We start from the raw sequence: 17,749 nt of genomic DNA on the forward strand, positions 1-17,749 counted from the left end.
TGTGATGTTTTTGTCAAGTTCAGCTGATTCAACGGGCTTCCATGCTCGTTCTAACACTGAGTCACATGAAAAAATGTACGTGCTGCCAACGTGGCACTTACGCAGAACTGAAGCGACGACCGGTAAAAATGTCGGGGTCTGCGGAAGACAAGCGGCAGTCCGAGGAGATGGTGTTCGACGCCGAGGAAGTGTCAGCCTGCTACGACTCTTTCATGCACCACAACCGCGAGGCCATGAAGGTGTTTCTGGAGCGATACGAGGATTCTTTCTTTGCGGTCGAGAACGGTGCCCAGCGTGCGGATCGCCAGTGGTTGGATGTCGGCTGTGGTCCAGGAAATTTCACCAAGAACTATTTGCTCCCGCACGCTCCTTCGTCCTTGCGAAGACTGGTGGCGGTCGATTTCTCACAGGTAAAGTGTACAGCTGTCGCTTGCAAGTTAATCGCCGCGGGCAAGGTATTAAGCTGGGCTAGGTGGTGATACTGCATGCGACCGCGTTGCATTTAAATTTTTATGCGAAGCATATTACGAGAGCTCAACCCAGCTCCTCAGGCGCGGCGGTGTCGCCTTCAATACCACGTGACACCGTGACGTCACGACAGAGGAGAGACGGGGCTCCAACTCGCGCCGTCGGTCGCGGCGGTATATAAGCAGCTGCGCTTGCCTCTGCTAGACACTCACGAGGTGAGATGCCCCCGGGAGACAGAGCTGCTCGTTGGAATGAGAAGCGAAGGTTGCGGCGTGCTACAGAGACTGATTTTCTAGGTGGCTTTGGCTCAACTCTTGCAAGATGGGCTGGGTGGGAATCGAACCAGGGTCTCCGGAGTGTGAGACGGAGACGCTACCACTGAGCCACGAGTACGATGCTTCAAAGCGGTACAAAGGCGCCTGCCTCTAGTGAATGCGGTGTTGCCTTAGAAACGAGCTGTTTCTAAGGCTCAGGCGTGCGTCGCTTGCTCAGGCGCACATTTCGTTGCCGCTCCGAACGCTGCGTTGCTCGACGCTCACCGCGTTCAATGCGGGGCGCGTTGTCGCTGCGCCGTAGCCCATTGTCTTACGCCCCTTGGCGGGTAGACGGGAACGCTGTCGCGTTCCACTCTTGAAGGCGAAGCAGAGTAACGCATGAGTTGTTTCTTCGTCTAGCCGAACCAAATATAGCCCAGCAACAGCAGTTCACCAGGCTAAACAGTGGTTCAACAACTAAAATAAAGGCTAGTATGCTTCGCATCGTGGGCTTAACCTTAGCTAAGCCACAGCCATTTTTTGTTCTTTGCTGAATAGAACGTGCACTCGAAAAGTATTTAACACACTTTGGTGTGCATCTTGTCTCCAAAGAATTATCGTCATGTCTCTTGCTTGTGTTCAGTTTCTTGAAACTCTGCGCTCGCTTCTTTATTGCCAAGGGTTCAAAGCCACGCTGATAACACGCATGCCGTTCGTGAGCTCGAAGTGCTGGGCGGGCAGCGTCAAATGAAGGAATGGAACGCATGATAAATGGGGAGTATTCTTTGGGGGCAAGATACGTCCCAACCGATGCAAAATATTATGATTAAAAAAAGAACAAAAATATAGCTTGGAGGACGCTTATCCTTTGCCTTTAAGAGGGAAGACCGGTAGCATTCAAACATCCCTGACTGCTTGTCACGCTTCGCGCCACATATGTAACCGTATAATGTTGACCGGCAAACGCTGGCCTGAAGGGAAGCTTTTTGGTAGAAATGCGGCCTCTTGCGTGGGGCGAACACCGAGGGTGTCCACAGCCGCGCGAAGAAAATTGCATAATGTTCAGGTTTTTGTTATTGTTTCGCACGTTTAATACTTAAGTCTGAGAAGACATGCGCTCTCGGTGTTTTGTTTCATGCCATTTGTTTGCGGGCTGTCCTTCTCAAAATTCCGAGGAATAACATTCAAGAAATGCTCTACCGACGTTGAAGAGCACACTCTTGCCGCTTACACACCCTCGGTAGTTGCTCGCCCACCCGGCTTACCTCCTCTCCCCTTTAGGAGAACCCTACCTGTATACACTGTGCAGAGGAAAGCATATGTCGCCTTGAAAACGACAAGTCCACTTGTCGGAACGTTTGTTCCTGCTTGCACTTTGTTCTCGTTCTGCTCATTTGTCAAGAATGTAAGACAAGGTATGAAAAACTTTAGTGATAGAATGGTGTGGCGATATAACCCGCATATACTGCATGTCGTTCAGCAAGGCGTGTCATATATATACGGCATCTTTAGAGCGGAGCTCTTAAGTGCCCGTTCCTGCGGAAAGCGTCGGCAGCAGCGGTGTCGGCGGCATAACTGAGCGAACGAGAACAGGGAAAGATGGCAAAGTCAACGCGGAGCAGGAAATGAAAGATGCGAGCCGCGAATGGCGAAGACCAATGCGAGCGGCCCCTCCAGTGACGTGCGCGCGGGAAACCCGCCAGACCGCTCGAAACGCATTCGTATCTGGTCTCAGCCGGACCGCTAGTTTGGTACTATCGTCTGCTCGGGTCAGCGCTCGCTCGTGCTTGTTTTGCTTGGTTTGGTCTCGTTCGTGCTTGTTTCGGTTGTCGTGGTTTGCGACTGTTCTGTAATCTGATTGTATGCGCGACGCGAATTGTTTAGTACTTTATGGAAGCGAAGCGGCACGAGTGATTACACTAGAGCCTTCGACAAGTCATGTATAAGAGGTGACGCGCTTGACCCGCAGATCAGATTTTCGACGATCGCCGACTCTGCTACGTGTCTCTCTCAAATTCTTTGCCTCAATATATTGCGAAACGAAAACACGTATAGAGCTCAGCTGACATTTCGCATTAGAAAGTATTGCTGTCCTCGGCGAAATTTTCTCGCTCACAGGCATCTCCACCGACGCCGACGCCGGATTCTTAGCGACACGGGACCCTTAACGCGGTCGCGTTAACTAGGCCGCTGCAGAATAAACGTTATCAGTACAATAGGATGACAGAGAAGTTTGTCCTTCCGAGTGCTGGCGCTATACTCGCACTGCAAGATGCCTGTAAATTACGTAAGGGTATTTCTATCTGTAGAACTTCTTATAAGCAGTAAGTGCAATATGTCGTAGTAGTAGTAGTAAACGACTTTATTGGGGCCCTGAGGAGCTAAGTGGGGACCTGCAGGTTCCTACCCAGCCGTTGGCTAGTCCTATGTCGGAACAGAGAGGCCATGCCTCTCCGCTTGTTCACGAGCCCTCTGACAGCCAGGAGCTGGATGTCTTGTTTCGGGTCTGTGATGGCCTTCGTCCAGTCTTCTTCTCGGTTGAAATCCTGTAATACAGGGCACTGCCAGAGCATGGGATTTAATGAGCTAAATTCAGTGCCACAATCTGGGCAGAGTAGATCAATGTCTGCTTGGAGCATATTCAGAAAGCCCCTAGAGGGGTATAGGACCCCGTCTGGAGCATGCGGAGCATGGTAACTTGTGGCCTGTTGAGCTTATGATGGGGGAAAGGAAAACTCTGCCTATTCCCTCGGTAATCAGACGTGATTTCGTAAAAAGTAACTAGTAGATCACTGTGGACGAGCTCTCCCGAACTCAACCGAGACACCACCCCGTCGCGGCATACGAAACCTCGCACACCGTCGTGGGCTATCTCATTGGGGTTCAGGTGACCCGGTAATACGTCTTGCCCATGTGAGCTGAGAACCAGACTATGTTGTGAACAATGTCAGAAGGGTGTTTTCCGTTCAAAATCCTGGCTGCTTCTTTGGCTATCGATCCCGATGCGAACGCTCTAACGGCTGCTCGGGAGTCCGTGTACACCGTAGTGCGTTTTGAGTCAAGTAGTGCGAGAGCTATAGCAGCCTGTCCCGCCATATCGACCGAGGAGGTCTTCAGCGAAGCTGCCGAGAGGAGTTCTCCCCTGTCATTGACTATGGCTACGGAGAACTTGTTGGCACTGGCGTGTTGCGCCGCGTCAACAAAGGTCTATTTTCCGGATATGTCCTTTAGGAAAGTTCTAGCCCTCGCCTACCTTCAACCTTTATTGTGTTGGAGGTGGACACTTCTTGGAAAAGGGTCTACAATAAAGGAGTTCCTTGTTTGAATATCAAGTTGCGTGGTATTTCCCTGAGTGAAGCCAGGACGGAGGCCTGCCGCATCCAGCAGTCTTCTGCCTGCGTTGGAGTTTGGTAATCTAATAATTTGTGCTAATCTTTGTGCTTCTATTACTTCCGAAGTTGTGTACTCCCAATGTAATGAGTTTCTCTGATTGCCGTGATTGGCACGCCGATGACACTTTTGATGCTTTTGCGCATAGGCGTGCCTAATTTCTCCATTTCCGTTTTCGTCCAATTGAGGGCCGCGACTATGTAAATGATATGGCTGATGAGGAAAGCATGGTAGTAGGGACTTTTTTCGCAATGTGCTCGTTTGAAAACGTGCTGACGTTGCAACTTAAAAATCGCGTGACCAAATATGCTTCTTGAGTAACAACTACTATACCTTAGCTCCAGACCAGCGTTACCGGCTATTCTTCCGAGAAGCTTTTTTTTCCACCTGCGCGTTAAGCTTATCACTCATGACGCACGTGATCGATATAATGCAGCCTCGTACAATGGCGATCCGGATCCTCAATGCGTTTGTAATACGATTCCAGTATGACTATCTTATAAATTAAATAATTGATGGATTGACTGAAATAATATTGGACTTTTCAAAATATCGAAAAATTAATTGAAATAATCGATCAAGGCTGATCAATTGAATGATTGATCTTCTGAGTGACGAATGTCTGAGCAGTCAATGACTTGATTCATTGATGGATAGAAATCCGCAGTAGGTTTCTAGAGCAAACAATTAGTATGGTATATTTTCATCAATAATTAGGTCACTCAATTAGTTCATCGATAGATCAATTCAACACAGCTGATAATCTTTGCCGACTGTTGCTTTCTCGCAGGCCATGCTGGATCATGCCGCAAGAAACCATGCACATCCGAAGATTGCGTACCGCCTTCTCGACATTGCAAACAACAAAGCCGTGTCCGCGTTTGTCGCGAGCGAAGGCCTCTTCGAGCGCGTATGCTGCTTCCTAATGCTGCACTGGATCCGCGACAAGGCGGCCGCCCTTCGGAACCTGGAGCATCTCACGGCCCCCGGGGGAGAGTGCTTGGTGGTGTTCAACCAGCGCGTGTCTGTGCAACAGGTGTTAAGTGCCATGATTGCGTCCGGCAAGTGGAAAAGGCACGAACACGTGAGTGACGGGCCTACAGGCTGGGGCGGTAGAGATTACATGGTAAAGCGATAGCTGAACTGGCGGGTGGGGCAAACTTTGGTGGTCGTGCTGGTGGCGATGGCAGGTGTCGCAGCATGCCCGGCGACCTTGGCATGCAGCTGGCCCGCATTAGCATCTTTCACGTTGTTAGTGTACAGTCGTGCTACACCAACACTCTAAAAACAAAGAGAGTGCCGGGCACTCTCTTTGAGGGAGTATCTGCTTTTCCCATATTTCACTCTCTTTTCGAGAGTAGATGGACCCTCTTTGAGACAGAGTAGGGCAACTCCTCCTGACAGAGTTTGTTACTCCAGTACAAGAGAGTGCTAGTACTCATCCGCAGAGCGCGAATACTCTCCCCACAAGGAGTGCTAGTACTCTTCCAAATAGTGCTAATTCTTTCCCCAGGGGTAATAGTACTCCTCCAGTCCGAGTGCTTCTACTCCTCCAAACCGAGTACTTCTGCTTCACCAAGCCGAGTGTTTCAACTCCCCCAAACAGAGTGCCTGTACTCCTTCAGAACAAAGTGCTAGTACTCTTTCCAATAGTGTGAAAGGACGATGTAGATCCATGGTCACGCTTGAAGGGATTCGCAATACTTACACGTGGGGAATATTTTATTCCTTGATAAGCTGCTTCTACACTTATGCTTGGTGAATCGGATGTAATCTGTAGTCGCTGAGTTATTCACATGAAACATTTTCTCTGTCAAAAGGTCAAAATCTTTATTAATCAGTCACAAGACAAACTGAATAATAATATAGAAACCTACTGACAAACACATAAAATCAGATTACAATGATGCCCATGAAATTTAGAACACATCTTGTAATAAAACATAGGTGTATTCTCTAAAGTTTCATCAGTATTACAGTGTATGAATATCCTTTATTTCAATTGGCTTCTCCTTTTCAAAAATAAAGTATATAATTCAAAGTTGAACATAGAACAAACATTTGCAAACTCAAAATATTGACACTGTGATCGAAGTAAAATATACGCCACATTACTGGCCAGCAAACGCATTTCTGGCACAAAAGGCGTTCACTTACGTGACAGAGGTTACCAGATGAGCTCCTATGCGTGTGGCTGGTAATGTTGATAAATTGTGCAAGAAACTTTTTTTGCGTGTCATATTTTAAGGCTGCAGCTCATTTGACAACTTCCTGTACAGCATATGAATGTTCCTGCCTGAGAGTACAGTGCATTTAGAAATGTGTTGTATATTCTCATGTAAAGCTGCAGGTCTAGCTCGCTTTGTTTATATTTTACATAAAGTTATTCAAGTATGGGCTGCATCCCATTGTTTCTAAGTGAGTCTTGTCGTGGTTCTGCAGCAATATCCTGCCCGGTCTCAAACCGGTACAGTGGCGTATTATATTTCCTATTCGGTTGGCCTCCTCACGAAAGTACTTTCCTGGTACTGTTGGAATTAATCCGTTACACTTTCTCACAAATGAATAAAATTAAATTTACAATATTATCTAGCGTGTGGCAAATGAATATAAAACTGCAAGAAGAATTGGCATTACCATCTCGCCCATCAAATTTCTTGTCATTTATGGTAGCTTTTCATTCCCATTACGGTAAGAATGCTATACTTCTGAGGAACAGCTTGCATAATTACACGATTAATTATTGCGACTCGCTGAATATGCAATCTAACTGAAGTATAGCATGGTTTCAGATGTGAACCAAAAATCAGATGTGATGAATATGATGCATCAAAGGTGACATAAGCATAAGTACGGGCAGGGAAGTGCACGAAAAAGACAAACAAAGGAGCAAAACAAACTGAGAATGGCACCATCCTGTTTCCTATATGCCTTCCACGCACGTGAATTTTGCATGCGACTATGCATATACTTGCACAATGAACCAACTACCTGAAACCAAAGCTTTTTTCCTACTGAAGTAGTTAAGACGCGCTAAAGTAAGAAAAATTATCGCACTTACAGAATGGGCGTCTCAAAACAAGTACGTGTGTGTCTAGGAAGATTAATATATCACCTCACTGTGCACTCTATCGTAAGACCAGAAGAACTGTCTACAGAAGCCATGAAACTAAGGGGCTTTTGCTTAGCACTATCTGCTGACATCCGCCTATTGATGAACAAGTGTTCTACTCAGATGCTCTAAGTTCTTTGCATTGAACGCATCCCTACCTCTACTAGCATACTTCATTGGCAAGTAGATTGAAGAAACCACAATTTAATATGTTTAAAATACTTTCCAATTCCAAGTGACTCTCTGGCTTCTAAGACGTAAGGTGTGCACCACGGTGTACATAGTTAAAAGCCTTAATTCCTCCTTGCTTTCGCTTTGGGAGGCACAACCAGTTCTAATGAACTGGTTTCGTGAGCATATACGTAAATGATAATGACTTCTTAAACATGGGATACTCTTCCTCCAATGCTTCCCCTTTCTGAAACCTAAAAGGAAGCGATAATTCTAAAATAAGTGTAAAAAATAGATAAAAAGTTAGACATGGAAATCTGCCTGCTTCGTGTAAGCATTTACAATACAGAATCGCATTCATTTCTATTTGCACACTTGCATCCACATGCTGTGAAATGTAAGCTACTAACAACTGAAGTTAAACAGCGCGAAAAAGATGAGGACACAAGGAAACGAATACCACAGACAAGCGCTGACTTCAACTGGAACTTTATTTCAAATTCACCGGCCATTTATATCTTTTTCAGCATAGGCATGCGCACACCAGTCGCAAAAACATCTGGAAATCAGCAACATTATAATCTTTCATCCAAAAATGTTATTTCTTTTCCCGACCAAGCAAAAGAGGGGGTGCTTACACATTTATCTCCATTTCTAATGTGAAAAGCCGATATTTCTCTTTCCCTCTTACCTTTTCCTTTCCCTATGAATTTTGTATTTTCATATATGGGGATGCAGTGACACTTGTTACAGTGTGCAGCTAAATGACTTCCATAGCCATTCTTTAGGTTACTGCTGTGCTGACGAGCTCTTTATTTGAAGCATTGTCCCGTTTGACCTATATACGATTTTCCACAGCTTAGCGGTATCTGATATATAACGTTGCGTCTGCACTCAGTGAAACAAATTTATGATTTGTGGTGCACAAGTGCCTTTCGCGCTTGTTCATGCGATTACATATTGAGGACAGCTTACAAGGGGCACTGAAAACCAAAATAATAATATGTCTATTAGAAACTTTCTTAAGGTTGTGTGACAACTTGTGCAAGTATGGCACCACGTGCGCTTGGCTTTTGTCTTTCTTTTCTTTTTGGGAAGTTTCGGAACATTTTTTCTCTTTCTGCGAAATTGCTTCGCATACTGAAGTGATCACAGAACTCGGAAAGCCTGCATTCTGTAATCGCGCTATCTGATTTAAAAAACTTTGATCGCGCTCATGCTCACACGACTTACTAAGTGCTGCCTTAATGCACGTTGTAGCTATGCCTCTCTTAATCAATTTAGAATGTGCGCTGTCGTAGCGCAACGAGGTTTTCTTAGATCTGGGATGATATCCCGAGCATACATGCTCGTCCAAAGAAAAACAGAGCTTAATATCTAGAAACTGAATACGGTTAATTGGCAATTCATACGGGAATTTAAGTCCTCCCGATGAGTTGATGAACAAGCCCAAATTTTCTTTGACCGCGTCATGAAAATGAATACCGGTATCTTTCTTCATAACAATTAAGTAATCGTCAACATATCTAAACACTCGCATTACAGGCATGTCCACCAACTTAGCAGAAATTACATTGTCAACCGAGGATAAGAAAAATGTCACATAAAACGGGGGCTATGGCTGATCCTATACTGATGCCAGTGCGTTGGATGTAGAATTGGCCATCATAATTAATAGCAGTTGAATGAAGATAAAAGTCTAAAAGCGTTATAAAATTGTCGCTGTTGACACCTACAGAATTATGAAAATTGACTTCGCCGAAATCTTCTATCCAATCACGCATAGCGCACATCAAGCCATCTTGCGGCCCAGAATTATATAAGTTCTCTACCTCTACTGAAAATGCGCTTAGTGCAGTCCCCTGGTATTCATTTAACGCCAAGATAACTTCTTCAGAGCTTCTTACCAGGAAAGGGTCATTTATCTGCAACTTCTTGAGATGGCCTTGCAGAAAGTTTCCTACATGACATTGCCATGACGTCTTCTCGGACACAATAACTCTAAAAGGGTATTCAGGCTTGTGGGTTTTGCAAGTGAAGAAAACATCACGCAACTCCGTCTCCGTTTTGTTCACAAGCCGCCGTAACGAGTCTAGGTGCAAGTCTTTGAGTAGCTTCAGGGTGGCCTTCTTTTGCTTTTTCGGGTCAAAAGGAACATCTTTAAAATTTTTCATAATAGCTTTCTTGGATCTTTGGTTCATCAGGTTTTTAGGCAGAACAACAAAACCACCTTCTTTATCTGCCTGTAGTACTTCAAGCGCATCATTCTCTAGCTTCTTTACAATTTTGTCGATGGGAGGCATACCTGATATACATAAATAATCACATAAATATACCATGTTAGGATGACTGCCTAGAGCACGTGAGAATTTTCATCTTGGTGTGACATACTGTATTTTTATTTTGTTGACATTCAGACAAATGGTACGCCCAAGATACCCGCATTCTACTTTTCTTGTCCAAGTTGCATGGCAATGTGTTTCGATTCTTTGCCGTGAGCTCCTCTGCACTACGTGAAGTCACGCTGGGCTGGCTCTTTGACATCCTTGTGTCCTTGCAGCTGCCTTCTTGCGTTATATAAAGCGGGTTCCTGAAAAATATCGTGTGCAAAAGTCAACACGAGTACATGGTGTAAATAAACGTCAAGACAGTCAAGGTCATGGCACTAAACGAAAGTCTTACCTCCTAGTCTTCCCCCTGAAATGCATGCGAAACATGTAAATGACCGCAACACTCAACTGCTAAACTAACTACAACTCTTAGATTTAAACAAAAAAGAAATAACGGACTGTTCATCCTCGTTCGACACCAATGTTAAAATACTCCTACTAATCAATATAATATTGGTCATTGTCAGATGTCATAGGTCTGTCATTAGTCTGATGTGTCGCAAACACCACTTGTCACACATCATAAGCATGTGCCCAGTGTGCTTCCCGCACCATCTCTGGTTGTGCCACTGCTCAAGCCTTATTTCGAGGATCATATCTGCAAACATGATGCTCAGTAGGGATGAAAATATGGTCCTCCAGTTCAATGGATATGACTGAACGTGCCTATAATAAAGGGCAACAAGGCTTGTTATGGCCAGCTTACCCACATTTCCATAATAACAAGAAAGTTCACTGTGGCCTGCATCTAAGTTTACTTAAAGGCATGAACTTATTTTCATTTATGAGGTGCGCAATGGGGTTTGTTTTGACAGACTCGACTGCTGGTGCAGTATGAAATCTAGCATTTCACATTCGTGAAGGCATGTAAAAGTTGCAGTTAGACCGCAGTTATTAGTTTATTAGACCAACTCCTTTTATGTACGGCAGGCGAATGGCAACGCAGAATTAAAGCAATATTTTATTTTGATACTTTATTTCTCTACTAAAAATATTAAAGCGGTAAATACATTGTCATCTGCCATGCAGTATCAGATGCACACATTACGCTTGTAAGCCCCAGCGGAAAGGTGATTTAGCTGTTCATATGACATAACATTGAAACGCAAACTCATATTAGCAAATGCAGAGGCATGTCCAAAACAATAAGCCTATGCAAAGCGCCCCTGCAATTGTAATTACACACAGCAGCCATTATATTCGATGCCGATGCATAACTCGCTGCTTGACAATTCACCGAGTTCGTAGACATAAGCACCCTGTCAGATTCGCACCGTGCTCGAAAACGGGAACAGGAGACATAAAATCAGACATATAATCACACCATTGCAATACATGAGCAAAAACGTGGCGAGCCCGGTACTTTCCAGTAACGAACGGCATGCGTGTTACCAGCCGAGTTTTCAAGAAAGGAAACGCCAGCTAGGCAGATGATGATTATCGTTGTGGGACAAACATACACCCCAAAGGCTGCAACCGTTTTAAGAATGTAAGAAAACTTTACACCCTTTAGAGTGTATATTTGCCTCAGAGCAATAATTGTCATATGCCTTGCCCGCATTTCCATTCTTGAAAACGCTGCGGTCGTTACTTTCCTGTCCGGAATTCCGTCATGCTGATAACGCGCATGCCGTTCGTTACTGCAACGTACCGGGCTCGCCGCGTTAAAGGAAATGCGGACAAGACAGATGACGATTATTATTATGTGGCAAATATACACCCCAAAGGGTGCAACTGTTTTTAGAGTGTGGGGGTTTATACGTTATTCAGCATAAAACATAAATTCCTCATGCGTTTTCAGTAAGTTCAAGATAACGCGCCCAACTGACCCCTTACAGCATGCAGCTGAATGCCTGTGGCAAAGTTGCTAACTATCACTGGTGCTGCACGTAACTTCAGTGGTCGCAGATTACCCATGGTCGAGACACCACGAAGTCCGCGGCTTCTTTATAACGAAAGTATGCCGCCAGCAAAATGACGCCTTCTATTATGTGACTCCTTATTTGTACAGCATTCCGTACACAGTAGACTGCCAAACTGAATAAAACCAAACACACGAAACGCACACTAAGCACGGTCCGCATAGGCTCGGAATCATAAGCTGGTGAACAAACCATTTTAAGCGTCCTCTCGCCTCGCGTCTTATTGAACATACTATGGTTCTGGCAGCATTTGCGATTTTCAAAGCTCTTACGGATAGCGGCAAGTGATAAAATCACATGCAATTATCGCGACGACTGGCTTTTTTCTCTTGACATTGAGAGACAGCGCGCAATGCCTAGTCCGTTGTCAATCGCGTCGGCTAAGCGCCACGACGACTTCCTGGCGATAGCATGCCATGTACGCAGAATGTACACCTAAGTTAGAATTCACTTACCGTGGATGATTTGTTGTTATATCCAACGAATGACAAACGACTGTGGTGTTTTCGCGGCGACGCGACATGGCTGACACACGATCTCCCTTGGATGGCTTTCGTTGCTGCTCGCTGGACTGATCACATTTCTCCGCTGCTGTGTTGTTCCACGACATTGAGCGCACGGGTGGTGGAGTAACTCCGAGTGAAAATGTAGAGCACTCGCTACGCGTTCCTTTGAACTGTGGCTGCCTGTTCTCGTAGAAGTAAAACGGCGTGGTCTTTGCTCAGCGTGCGTGACTGATACATCGCCATGTTCGGGGCCAGCCTCCTACAGTTGAAGCAGAAGATGGAGCTACGTTTTGTTCTCTATTAATGCAAAAGTAGAACGGGCATTCTACTCTCTCTCTCTCTGAAGGGAGGAGTGAAAAGCACATTTCACTCTGTCCTTGGTGATGGAGATAATGCATTTCACTCCATTCGACATTTTGAGAGAGTAAAATAACGCTTTGAAGAGTAAATCGGCCGCTTCACTCCGGCGATACCGTTTCTAGTTTTTAGAGTTTAATGTTCATCATTTCCTTCTCTGAGGGACCCAAACAATCGACAAACTATTTTTCTGATTACTCTGTGTCCTTGAGGGTCTTGAAAACATGCGTGTGAAATACTCATATTTTGTAGGTCACGAATTAACGCCTTTCTATCCTTCTTGAACTGCTGGACAAACGGAAGTAAATGGGAGAAACGCTACATTAAACACCCGAAGTACAACTTTACTTTTATGTTAAGGATAAAAAGGAAGATATCTTGTATAACTTCGATAACAACTAAAGCACGATAGCATCTTTTGTGTGGACTTCATCCTGTATTCACAGACGGATGCTCACTTGAAACTTTTCGTCGACTCCATCACGTGTTGCACTGCGGTAGTTACCGAATAGGCAAGACACCGTGCTTCTCGTCCTTCGGTAATTTTTATGACGATGAACCGCTGGAATAAACATACCTACACTTTAGTGAAATCAAGAGTACCACGAGAGCACCTAACTTCCACATCTTTCACACAAAAAAATAAAAGGAATGATGTGCGGCTATGCCATTCCCATTATTTGTTTGAAGGGAGAACACGTTCTAGAATACGGCATACGTTCCTTTCTAGGATATTCCTTATGGGCCGCAGAAGAGGCCACCGCAAACATTATAATGCCCAAGAAGATGCCGTCGTAAACTAATTTTCTGATACCTTAGTGCATTGGATTAAAGGAAGCTAAAAATGCCATTGGACAATATTTTACTCAGTTTACTTGTAAGGACTTGTCTTCATGATTTGACCCCACTCGTATTTTTGGTGATATATCATCGCCGATACACTTATACGATGGACGAGGAATAGTCTTCCATGCAAGTTCATAGACACCGTTTGACGTATAAGTCAGCAAACTTGTACGGACGACTGTCTAATATATTTTGTTGTATGTTCAACGAGTTCAAGTGTGTAGCCAATTCAGAAATCACAGCTACGTTATCAACCAATATTTAGGTGGTTTATATTGAGCTTCGCACATACAATCAGAAGTAAATAGAGGTCAATTTACAGTGGTTTCAGAAACACGCTGCACAAGCCGACCACGTTGCTTCGGATCACTAGGCACACGTTCCTCTTGTTCTTGGTCCTTTCTTTATCCCGCTTCCTCCTTAATCCTGCTTTGTACCCTTAAAACCTCACCTGAATCAAGGCACACGAAGTCTTATTTCACGGTGACTCCACTCCTTTCCTTGTCACTTTCGTAACGCGAAGTACTCAGGATGGTGCGGGCCATGGTGGCCCTTATGCCGGCTGTCGGCTATATTTTGAATCGGACTAACACTCTACCAGACGTAGACAGTCCTAGCTACTTTCTTCTGCTGACAGGACCGGATGCCAGCTGCTGAATATAGACTTGTTCAGCGTTATAACCAAAACTCTTCTGCATTCTTCCGCTCGCAGGCTTCGCAACAGTGCCATAACCAACAAGAATCACTGCGTACACGATATCAGGCACAACGAAACGCTCCCTTTGAAATTGTGTGCTACACGATCCTTATACTGTATGCATATAAGCATCATGCCACATGCCGAACCTTAATAAAAATTAACCATTCATGTGATTAATAATATTATACCAAATTTTGCTTTCAATGACAGGTTCTCAAATCTGCTCTCCCGGAGTCCTGGGAGCTTTACGACGTTGACACCATAGTTTCAAAGCTCGAAGGGCTAGTCGCATCAACAAGCCTGGTGGCCCTGTCATGTGAAGTTGTGCCTCTGCAGGTTGGGAGTCCCGAAATTGACCTAGAAGTGCGTACGTATCACAGGCTTCCCTCGAAATACTTCCGAGCATGAAATCAGTGGATGAGACAGAACACATACAGGGCATACTTTTCGGCAAGCCAACGCAGTTAGTCCCAGCAGGCCGTGTGTTGTCTGTCTTTCTCCAAACTGACTGAGTTTATCGTATTGGAATGGCGGATTCACCAATGTGCGCTAAGTGCAAGTGTGAAGAGACCATCAGTCATCTTCTGTGCCACTGTTCTCGCTTCGATAATCAACGTGAGGCTCTCCAGGGTGCCTTGAATAGACTGGATGACAGGCCATTTACGGAAGCGAAGATCTTGGGAACCTGGCCTCACAGTTCATTAGCCCAGAAAGCAGTTCGAGCGCTTTTTCACTACCTGAAGGCAACAGACGAGTGTCCTACTATAGAAATCCCACATCTAAGTTTTCTCTCTCTCTCTTTCACTCACCATTCCCCTCCCCACGTTTAGGGTAGCAAACTAAACTCTGTCTGGTTAACGTTCCTGCCTTTCCTTCTTCTCTTCTCTCTCTCTCTCTCTCTCTCTCTCCAAACTGAGTGTTTCCTTTTTGTGTGTGTGGTTCACTACATAACGACAGGTTTTTATTGTAGTGAGGTCTCTTGTTGCATTATTTTTTTTTAGAAACACAACCGACCAACCCTTTCTGGCATTCTTTCTTCATTACAGTGGCTGCTGTGGCTGCAAAAGAGATGCTTTTCGAATGCTTTTTCTCGTAACAAAATAATGAGTATATTGAGAAGAGTATGGGCTTGCGCTGGTTGGCAATACATAGTTACACCAGAAGCATAGCGCGGAAAGGACGATCAACAAAGACTAGACAGGACAAGCGCTTGTCCTGTCTCGTCTTTGTCGATCGTCCTTTCCGCGCTATGCTTCCAGTGAGTATATTGGTTAGTTAACATGTCGCCTTTTAGCTAGTTCCTGCAATCCTAGAGAAACTGCATTACCCCTCGTTTATGCACCCAGGGAAATAAAACAAGAAACTTCAACTCTCTGCAGGTGCTCTGTGTGCCCATATACCGATATATCGGCACATGAAAAAGGAAGACCAGGCTGAAGTGGAAGACTTTGTCAGAAACTTGGCTCTCCAAAACAGCATCGTGAACTTCTCGACTACGGGCATAACGCACCAACTTAGATGCGTCATTCATGCCCGTAAACCAGTGTTGTCAAGTTAAGAACAGCCAGTTAGACCTGCCAGAAGCCTTCTGTTCGGCGTCCGCAACCTCCACCGCTGCTAACAAGACCGAGAGTTCAAATTAACTTCAGAAGTTTAGAAGCTCAGGCCAGTTGGTGTAGCGATGTTATTTTTTATACCGCTACAATCGAAGACAGTTACTGGGTGTATTGGAGGTGGGTATAGGTGGTGGGTATATTGGGTATTGGAGGTGGTATATTGGAGTTGCTACATGCAGGTGTGTAAATGCACATTCTGAAGAATTGGTGGAAAAATAAATAGTTTGCCTGGGGAAGGGGTAGTCATCCTGAATCTATGATACGACTTCAATAGGCTGCTTATCACCTACCGACCATGTGTTGTTAGTGCAACAAGAAGAAGAAGAAAAAGAACGCCACCGCCAATTACGATGATCCATAAAGCCAGTTAGGCTAATCTCTAGTGTTTTAACTTAGCAATGTATATTCACTGGCACGAACGACACGTCTCGTGCGGCCCGTTGTAAACGGAACGAAGTGTTGCGCGACTGCCACGCTGATGGGAGATGGCGAAAGGCAGCGCGTGTGTGACGTGCAGAGGCGATCCACAGCAACCGTCGCAGGTATGGCACGGCTAGCTCAGCTGATATGCCCCCCTGGTAAACGGGCATAAGCAGGCGGAAGAATGCGGCTTATTCACTGTTTTTATTAACAACCTATCGCATGGCAAGGCATTCAATACACAATACCATAATGCACAGCTGAGTATCTCAATAGTGAGTACAAATGGGCGCGTTTGGTACTACGATCATACATACGTAAGAGCTTCCTACAATTTCTCATAGACAGAAAAATGCTGCAGATGCCATGTTTGTTTGATGTGGACTACTCAACTCTACCAAAAGTAATTTTTGTAGCAACAGTTATTTGTGGATAGTAAGAAGGTTATGAAGAGCAGCATATCCACATTTTTCGCATATCAGTACCAAAAACTTCCTTTTTTATTCCATACAACGGGCATACTCGCTAGTCCAAACAAGATGCTATATCTAATCAATTTTCTGCATAGTTCTCCTTGTGCTAATGCACCGATGTATACCCAGCAAATTATATCGAAAATGTGTAGTCTTTTTTTATTATGTGGTCTTGTTTCGCAATACAATATGTAACACCACTAGCGCTTCATTCAGGTCTGTGACATTGCGAATAAGGTATCAATACAAGATTTCTCCCGAGCATATGGCAGATATTTCTTAAAATTTGCAATGCACCTTGTTCTATGGTCATCTAGGCATAAATGGCACAGTTTCATGAAAATAACCACTAGCACTAAGTTTATTATTATTATTTTTTTGAGAAACAGTAAATGCAGGAAAAGCATCAGTGAGTCGGTGGTTGACTGTCAGTAGAGATGCGGCAAGGAAATACTGATGCACAAATGTATTATTGCACGTGTAGCTCCGGGACATCGAGAAAAATTTTCTAAAAGCAACGCAATTCGGCTGCATTCAATGCATCAGGGCAACCTTATCAGAACAATTACGTTTCGAATGAATTTCTAGACTTTCCTCTAAAACAAGAAAGGGGCTGACGGATTGAATAGCACACTGTGGTATAAAGTTTGTAAACAGGGATAAGATGCCTCCGAAAGGTTGGCCAAGGCTGTTTCCGTCATTCTCCTTTTATAGAGCAGATGATGCGCTTACTTTAGCGCACTGTGTGTATGCGTGCCTGCGCGCACACGTGCTCGAGATGGCGTTACGCTATATATACCAGGCATTGAATAGGTTCACGTGACAATCGTGCTGTTTAAAATCGAGCGCTTAGAGGGTGTGCTTGAGTCTGCGACAACTGGCCCCTGAGCGAGATCCAACAGTGGAAGCAGGTACAAACAGAAACGTTAAAATATTTAATCACCTGCATTGTGTGAAAAATGCTTTGCATTATCATATATTGCGTGGGATTCACGTATTTGCTTTTTCGGCGTTTTCTTTACTTATACAGTGAAAGCTCGTTAATTCGAACTTTAATAATTCGAATTTATGGATAATTCGAACTGTACGATTTGGTCCGGCCAAGCTCCACAGAAGTGTATGTA

The 17,749-nt window shown here is 44.6% G+C and overlaps 1 protein-coding gene across 1 annotated transcript; it reads left to right on the forward strand.

Moving 5' to 3' along the window:
- Window positions 1-16,148, forward strand: LOC135903811 (uncharacterized). Its single transcript, XM_065434229.2, has 4 exons — window positions 1-410; window positions 4,903-5,196; window positions 14,327-14,483; window positions 15,496-16,148. Exons 1-4 carry the CDS (start codon window positions 42-44, stop codon window positions 15,672-15,674), a joined length of 999 nt encoding a protein of 332 aa, XP_065290301.1. The 5' UTR covers window positions 1-41; the 3' UTR covers window positions 15,675-16,148.
- The last annotated feature ends 1,601 nt before the right edge of the window (window positions 16,149-17,749 follow it).

Source organism: Dermacentor albipictus, chromosome 4, assembly GCF_038994185.2.
Source record: "Dermacentor albipictus isolate Rhodes 1998 colony chromosome 4, USDA_Dalb.pri_finalv2, whole genome shotgun sequence".
In the NCBI taxonomy this organism is placed as follows: Eukaryota; Metazoa; Arthropoda; class Arachnida; order Ixodida; family Ixodidae; genus Dermacentor; species Dermacentor albipictus.

What these genes read in the sequence shown, in the direction of transcription:
- LOC135903811 (XM_065434229.2), top strand. Translation starts at nt 42, where the DNA reads ATGCTCGTTCTAACACTGAGTCACATGAAAAAATGTACGTGCTGCCAA. An exon ending in TGGCGGTCGATTTCTCACAG is followed by an intron (nt 411 to 4,902) that starts GTAAAGTGTACA and finishes GCTTTCTCGCAG; the next exon opens with GCCATGCTGGATCATGCCGC. An exon ending in CGAAATTGACCTAGAAGTGC is followed by an intron (nt 14,484 to 15,495) that starts GTACGTATCACA and finishes AACTCTCTGCAG; the next exon opens with GTGCTCTGTGTGCCCATATA.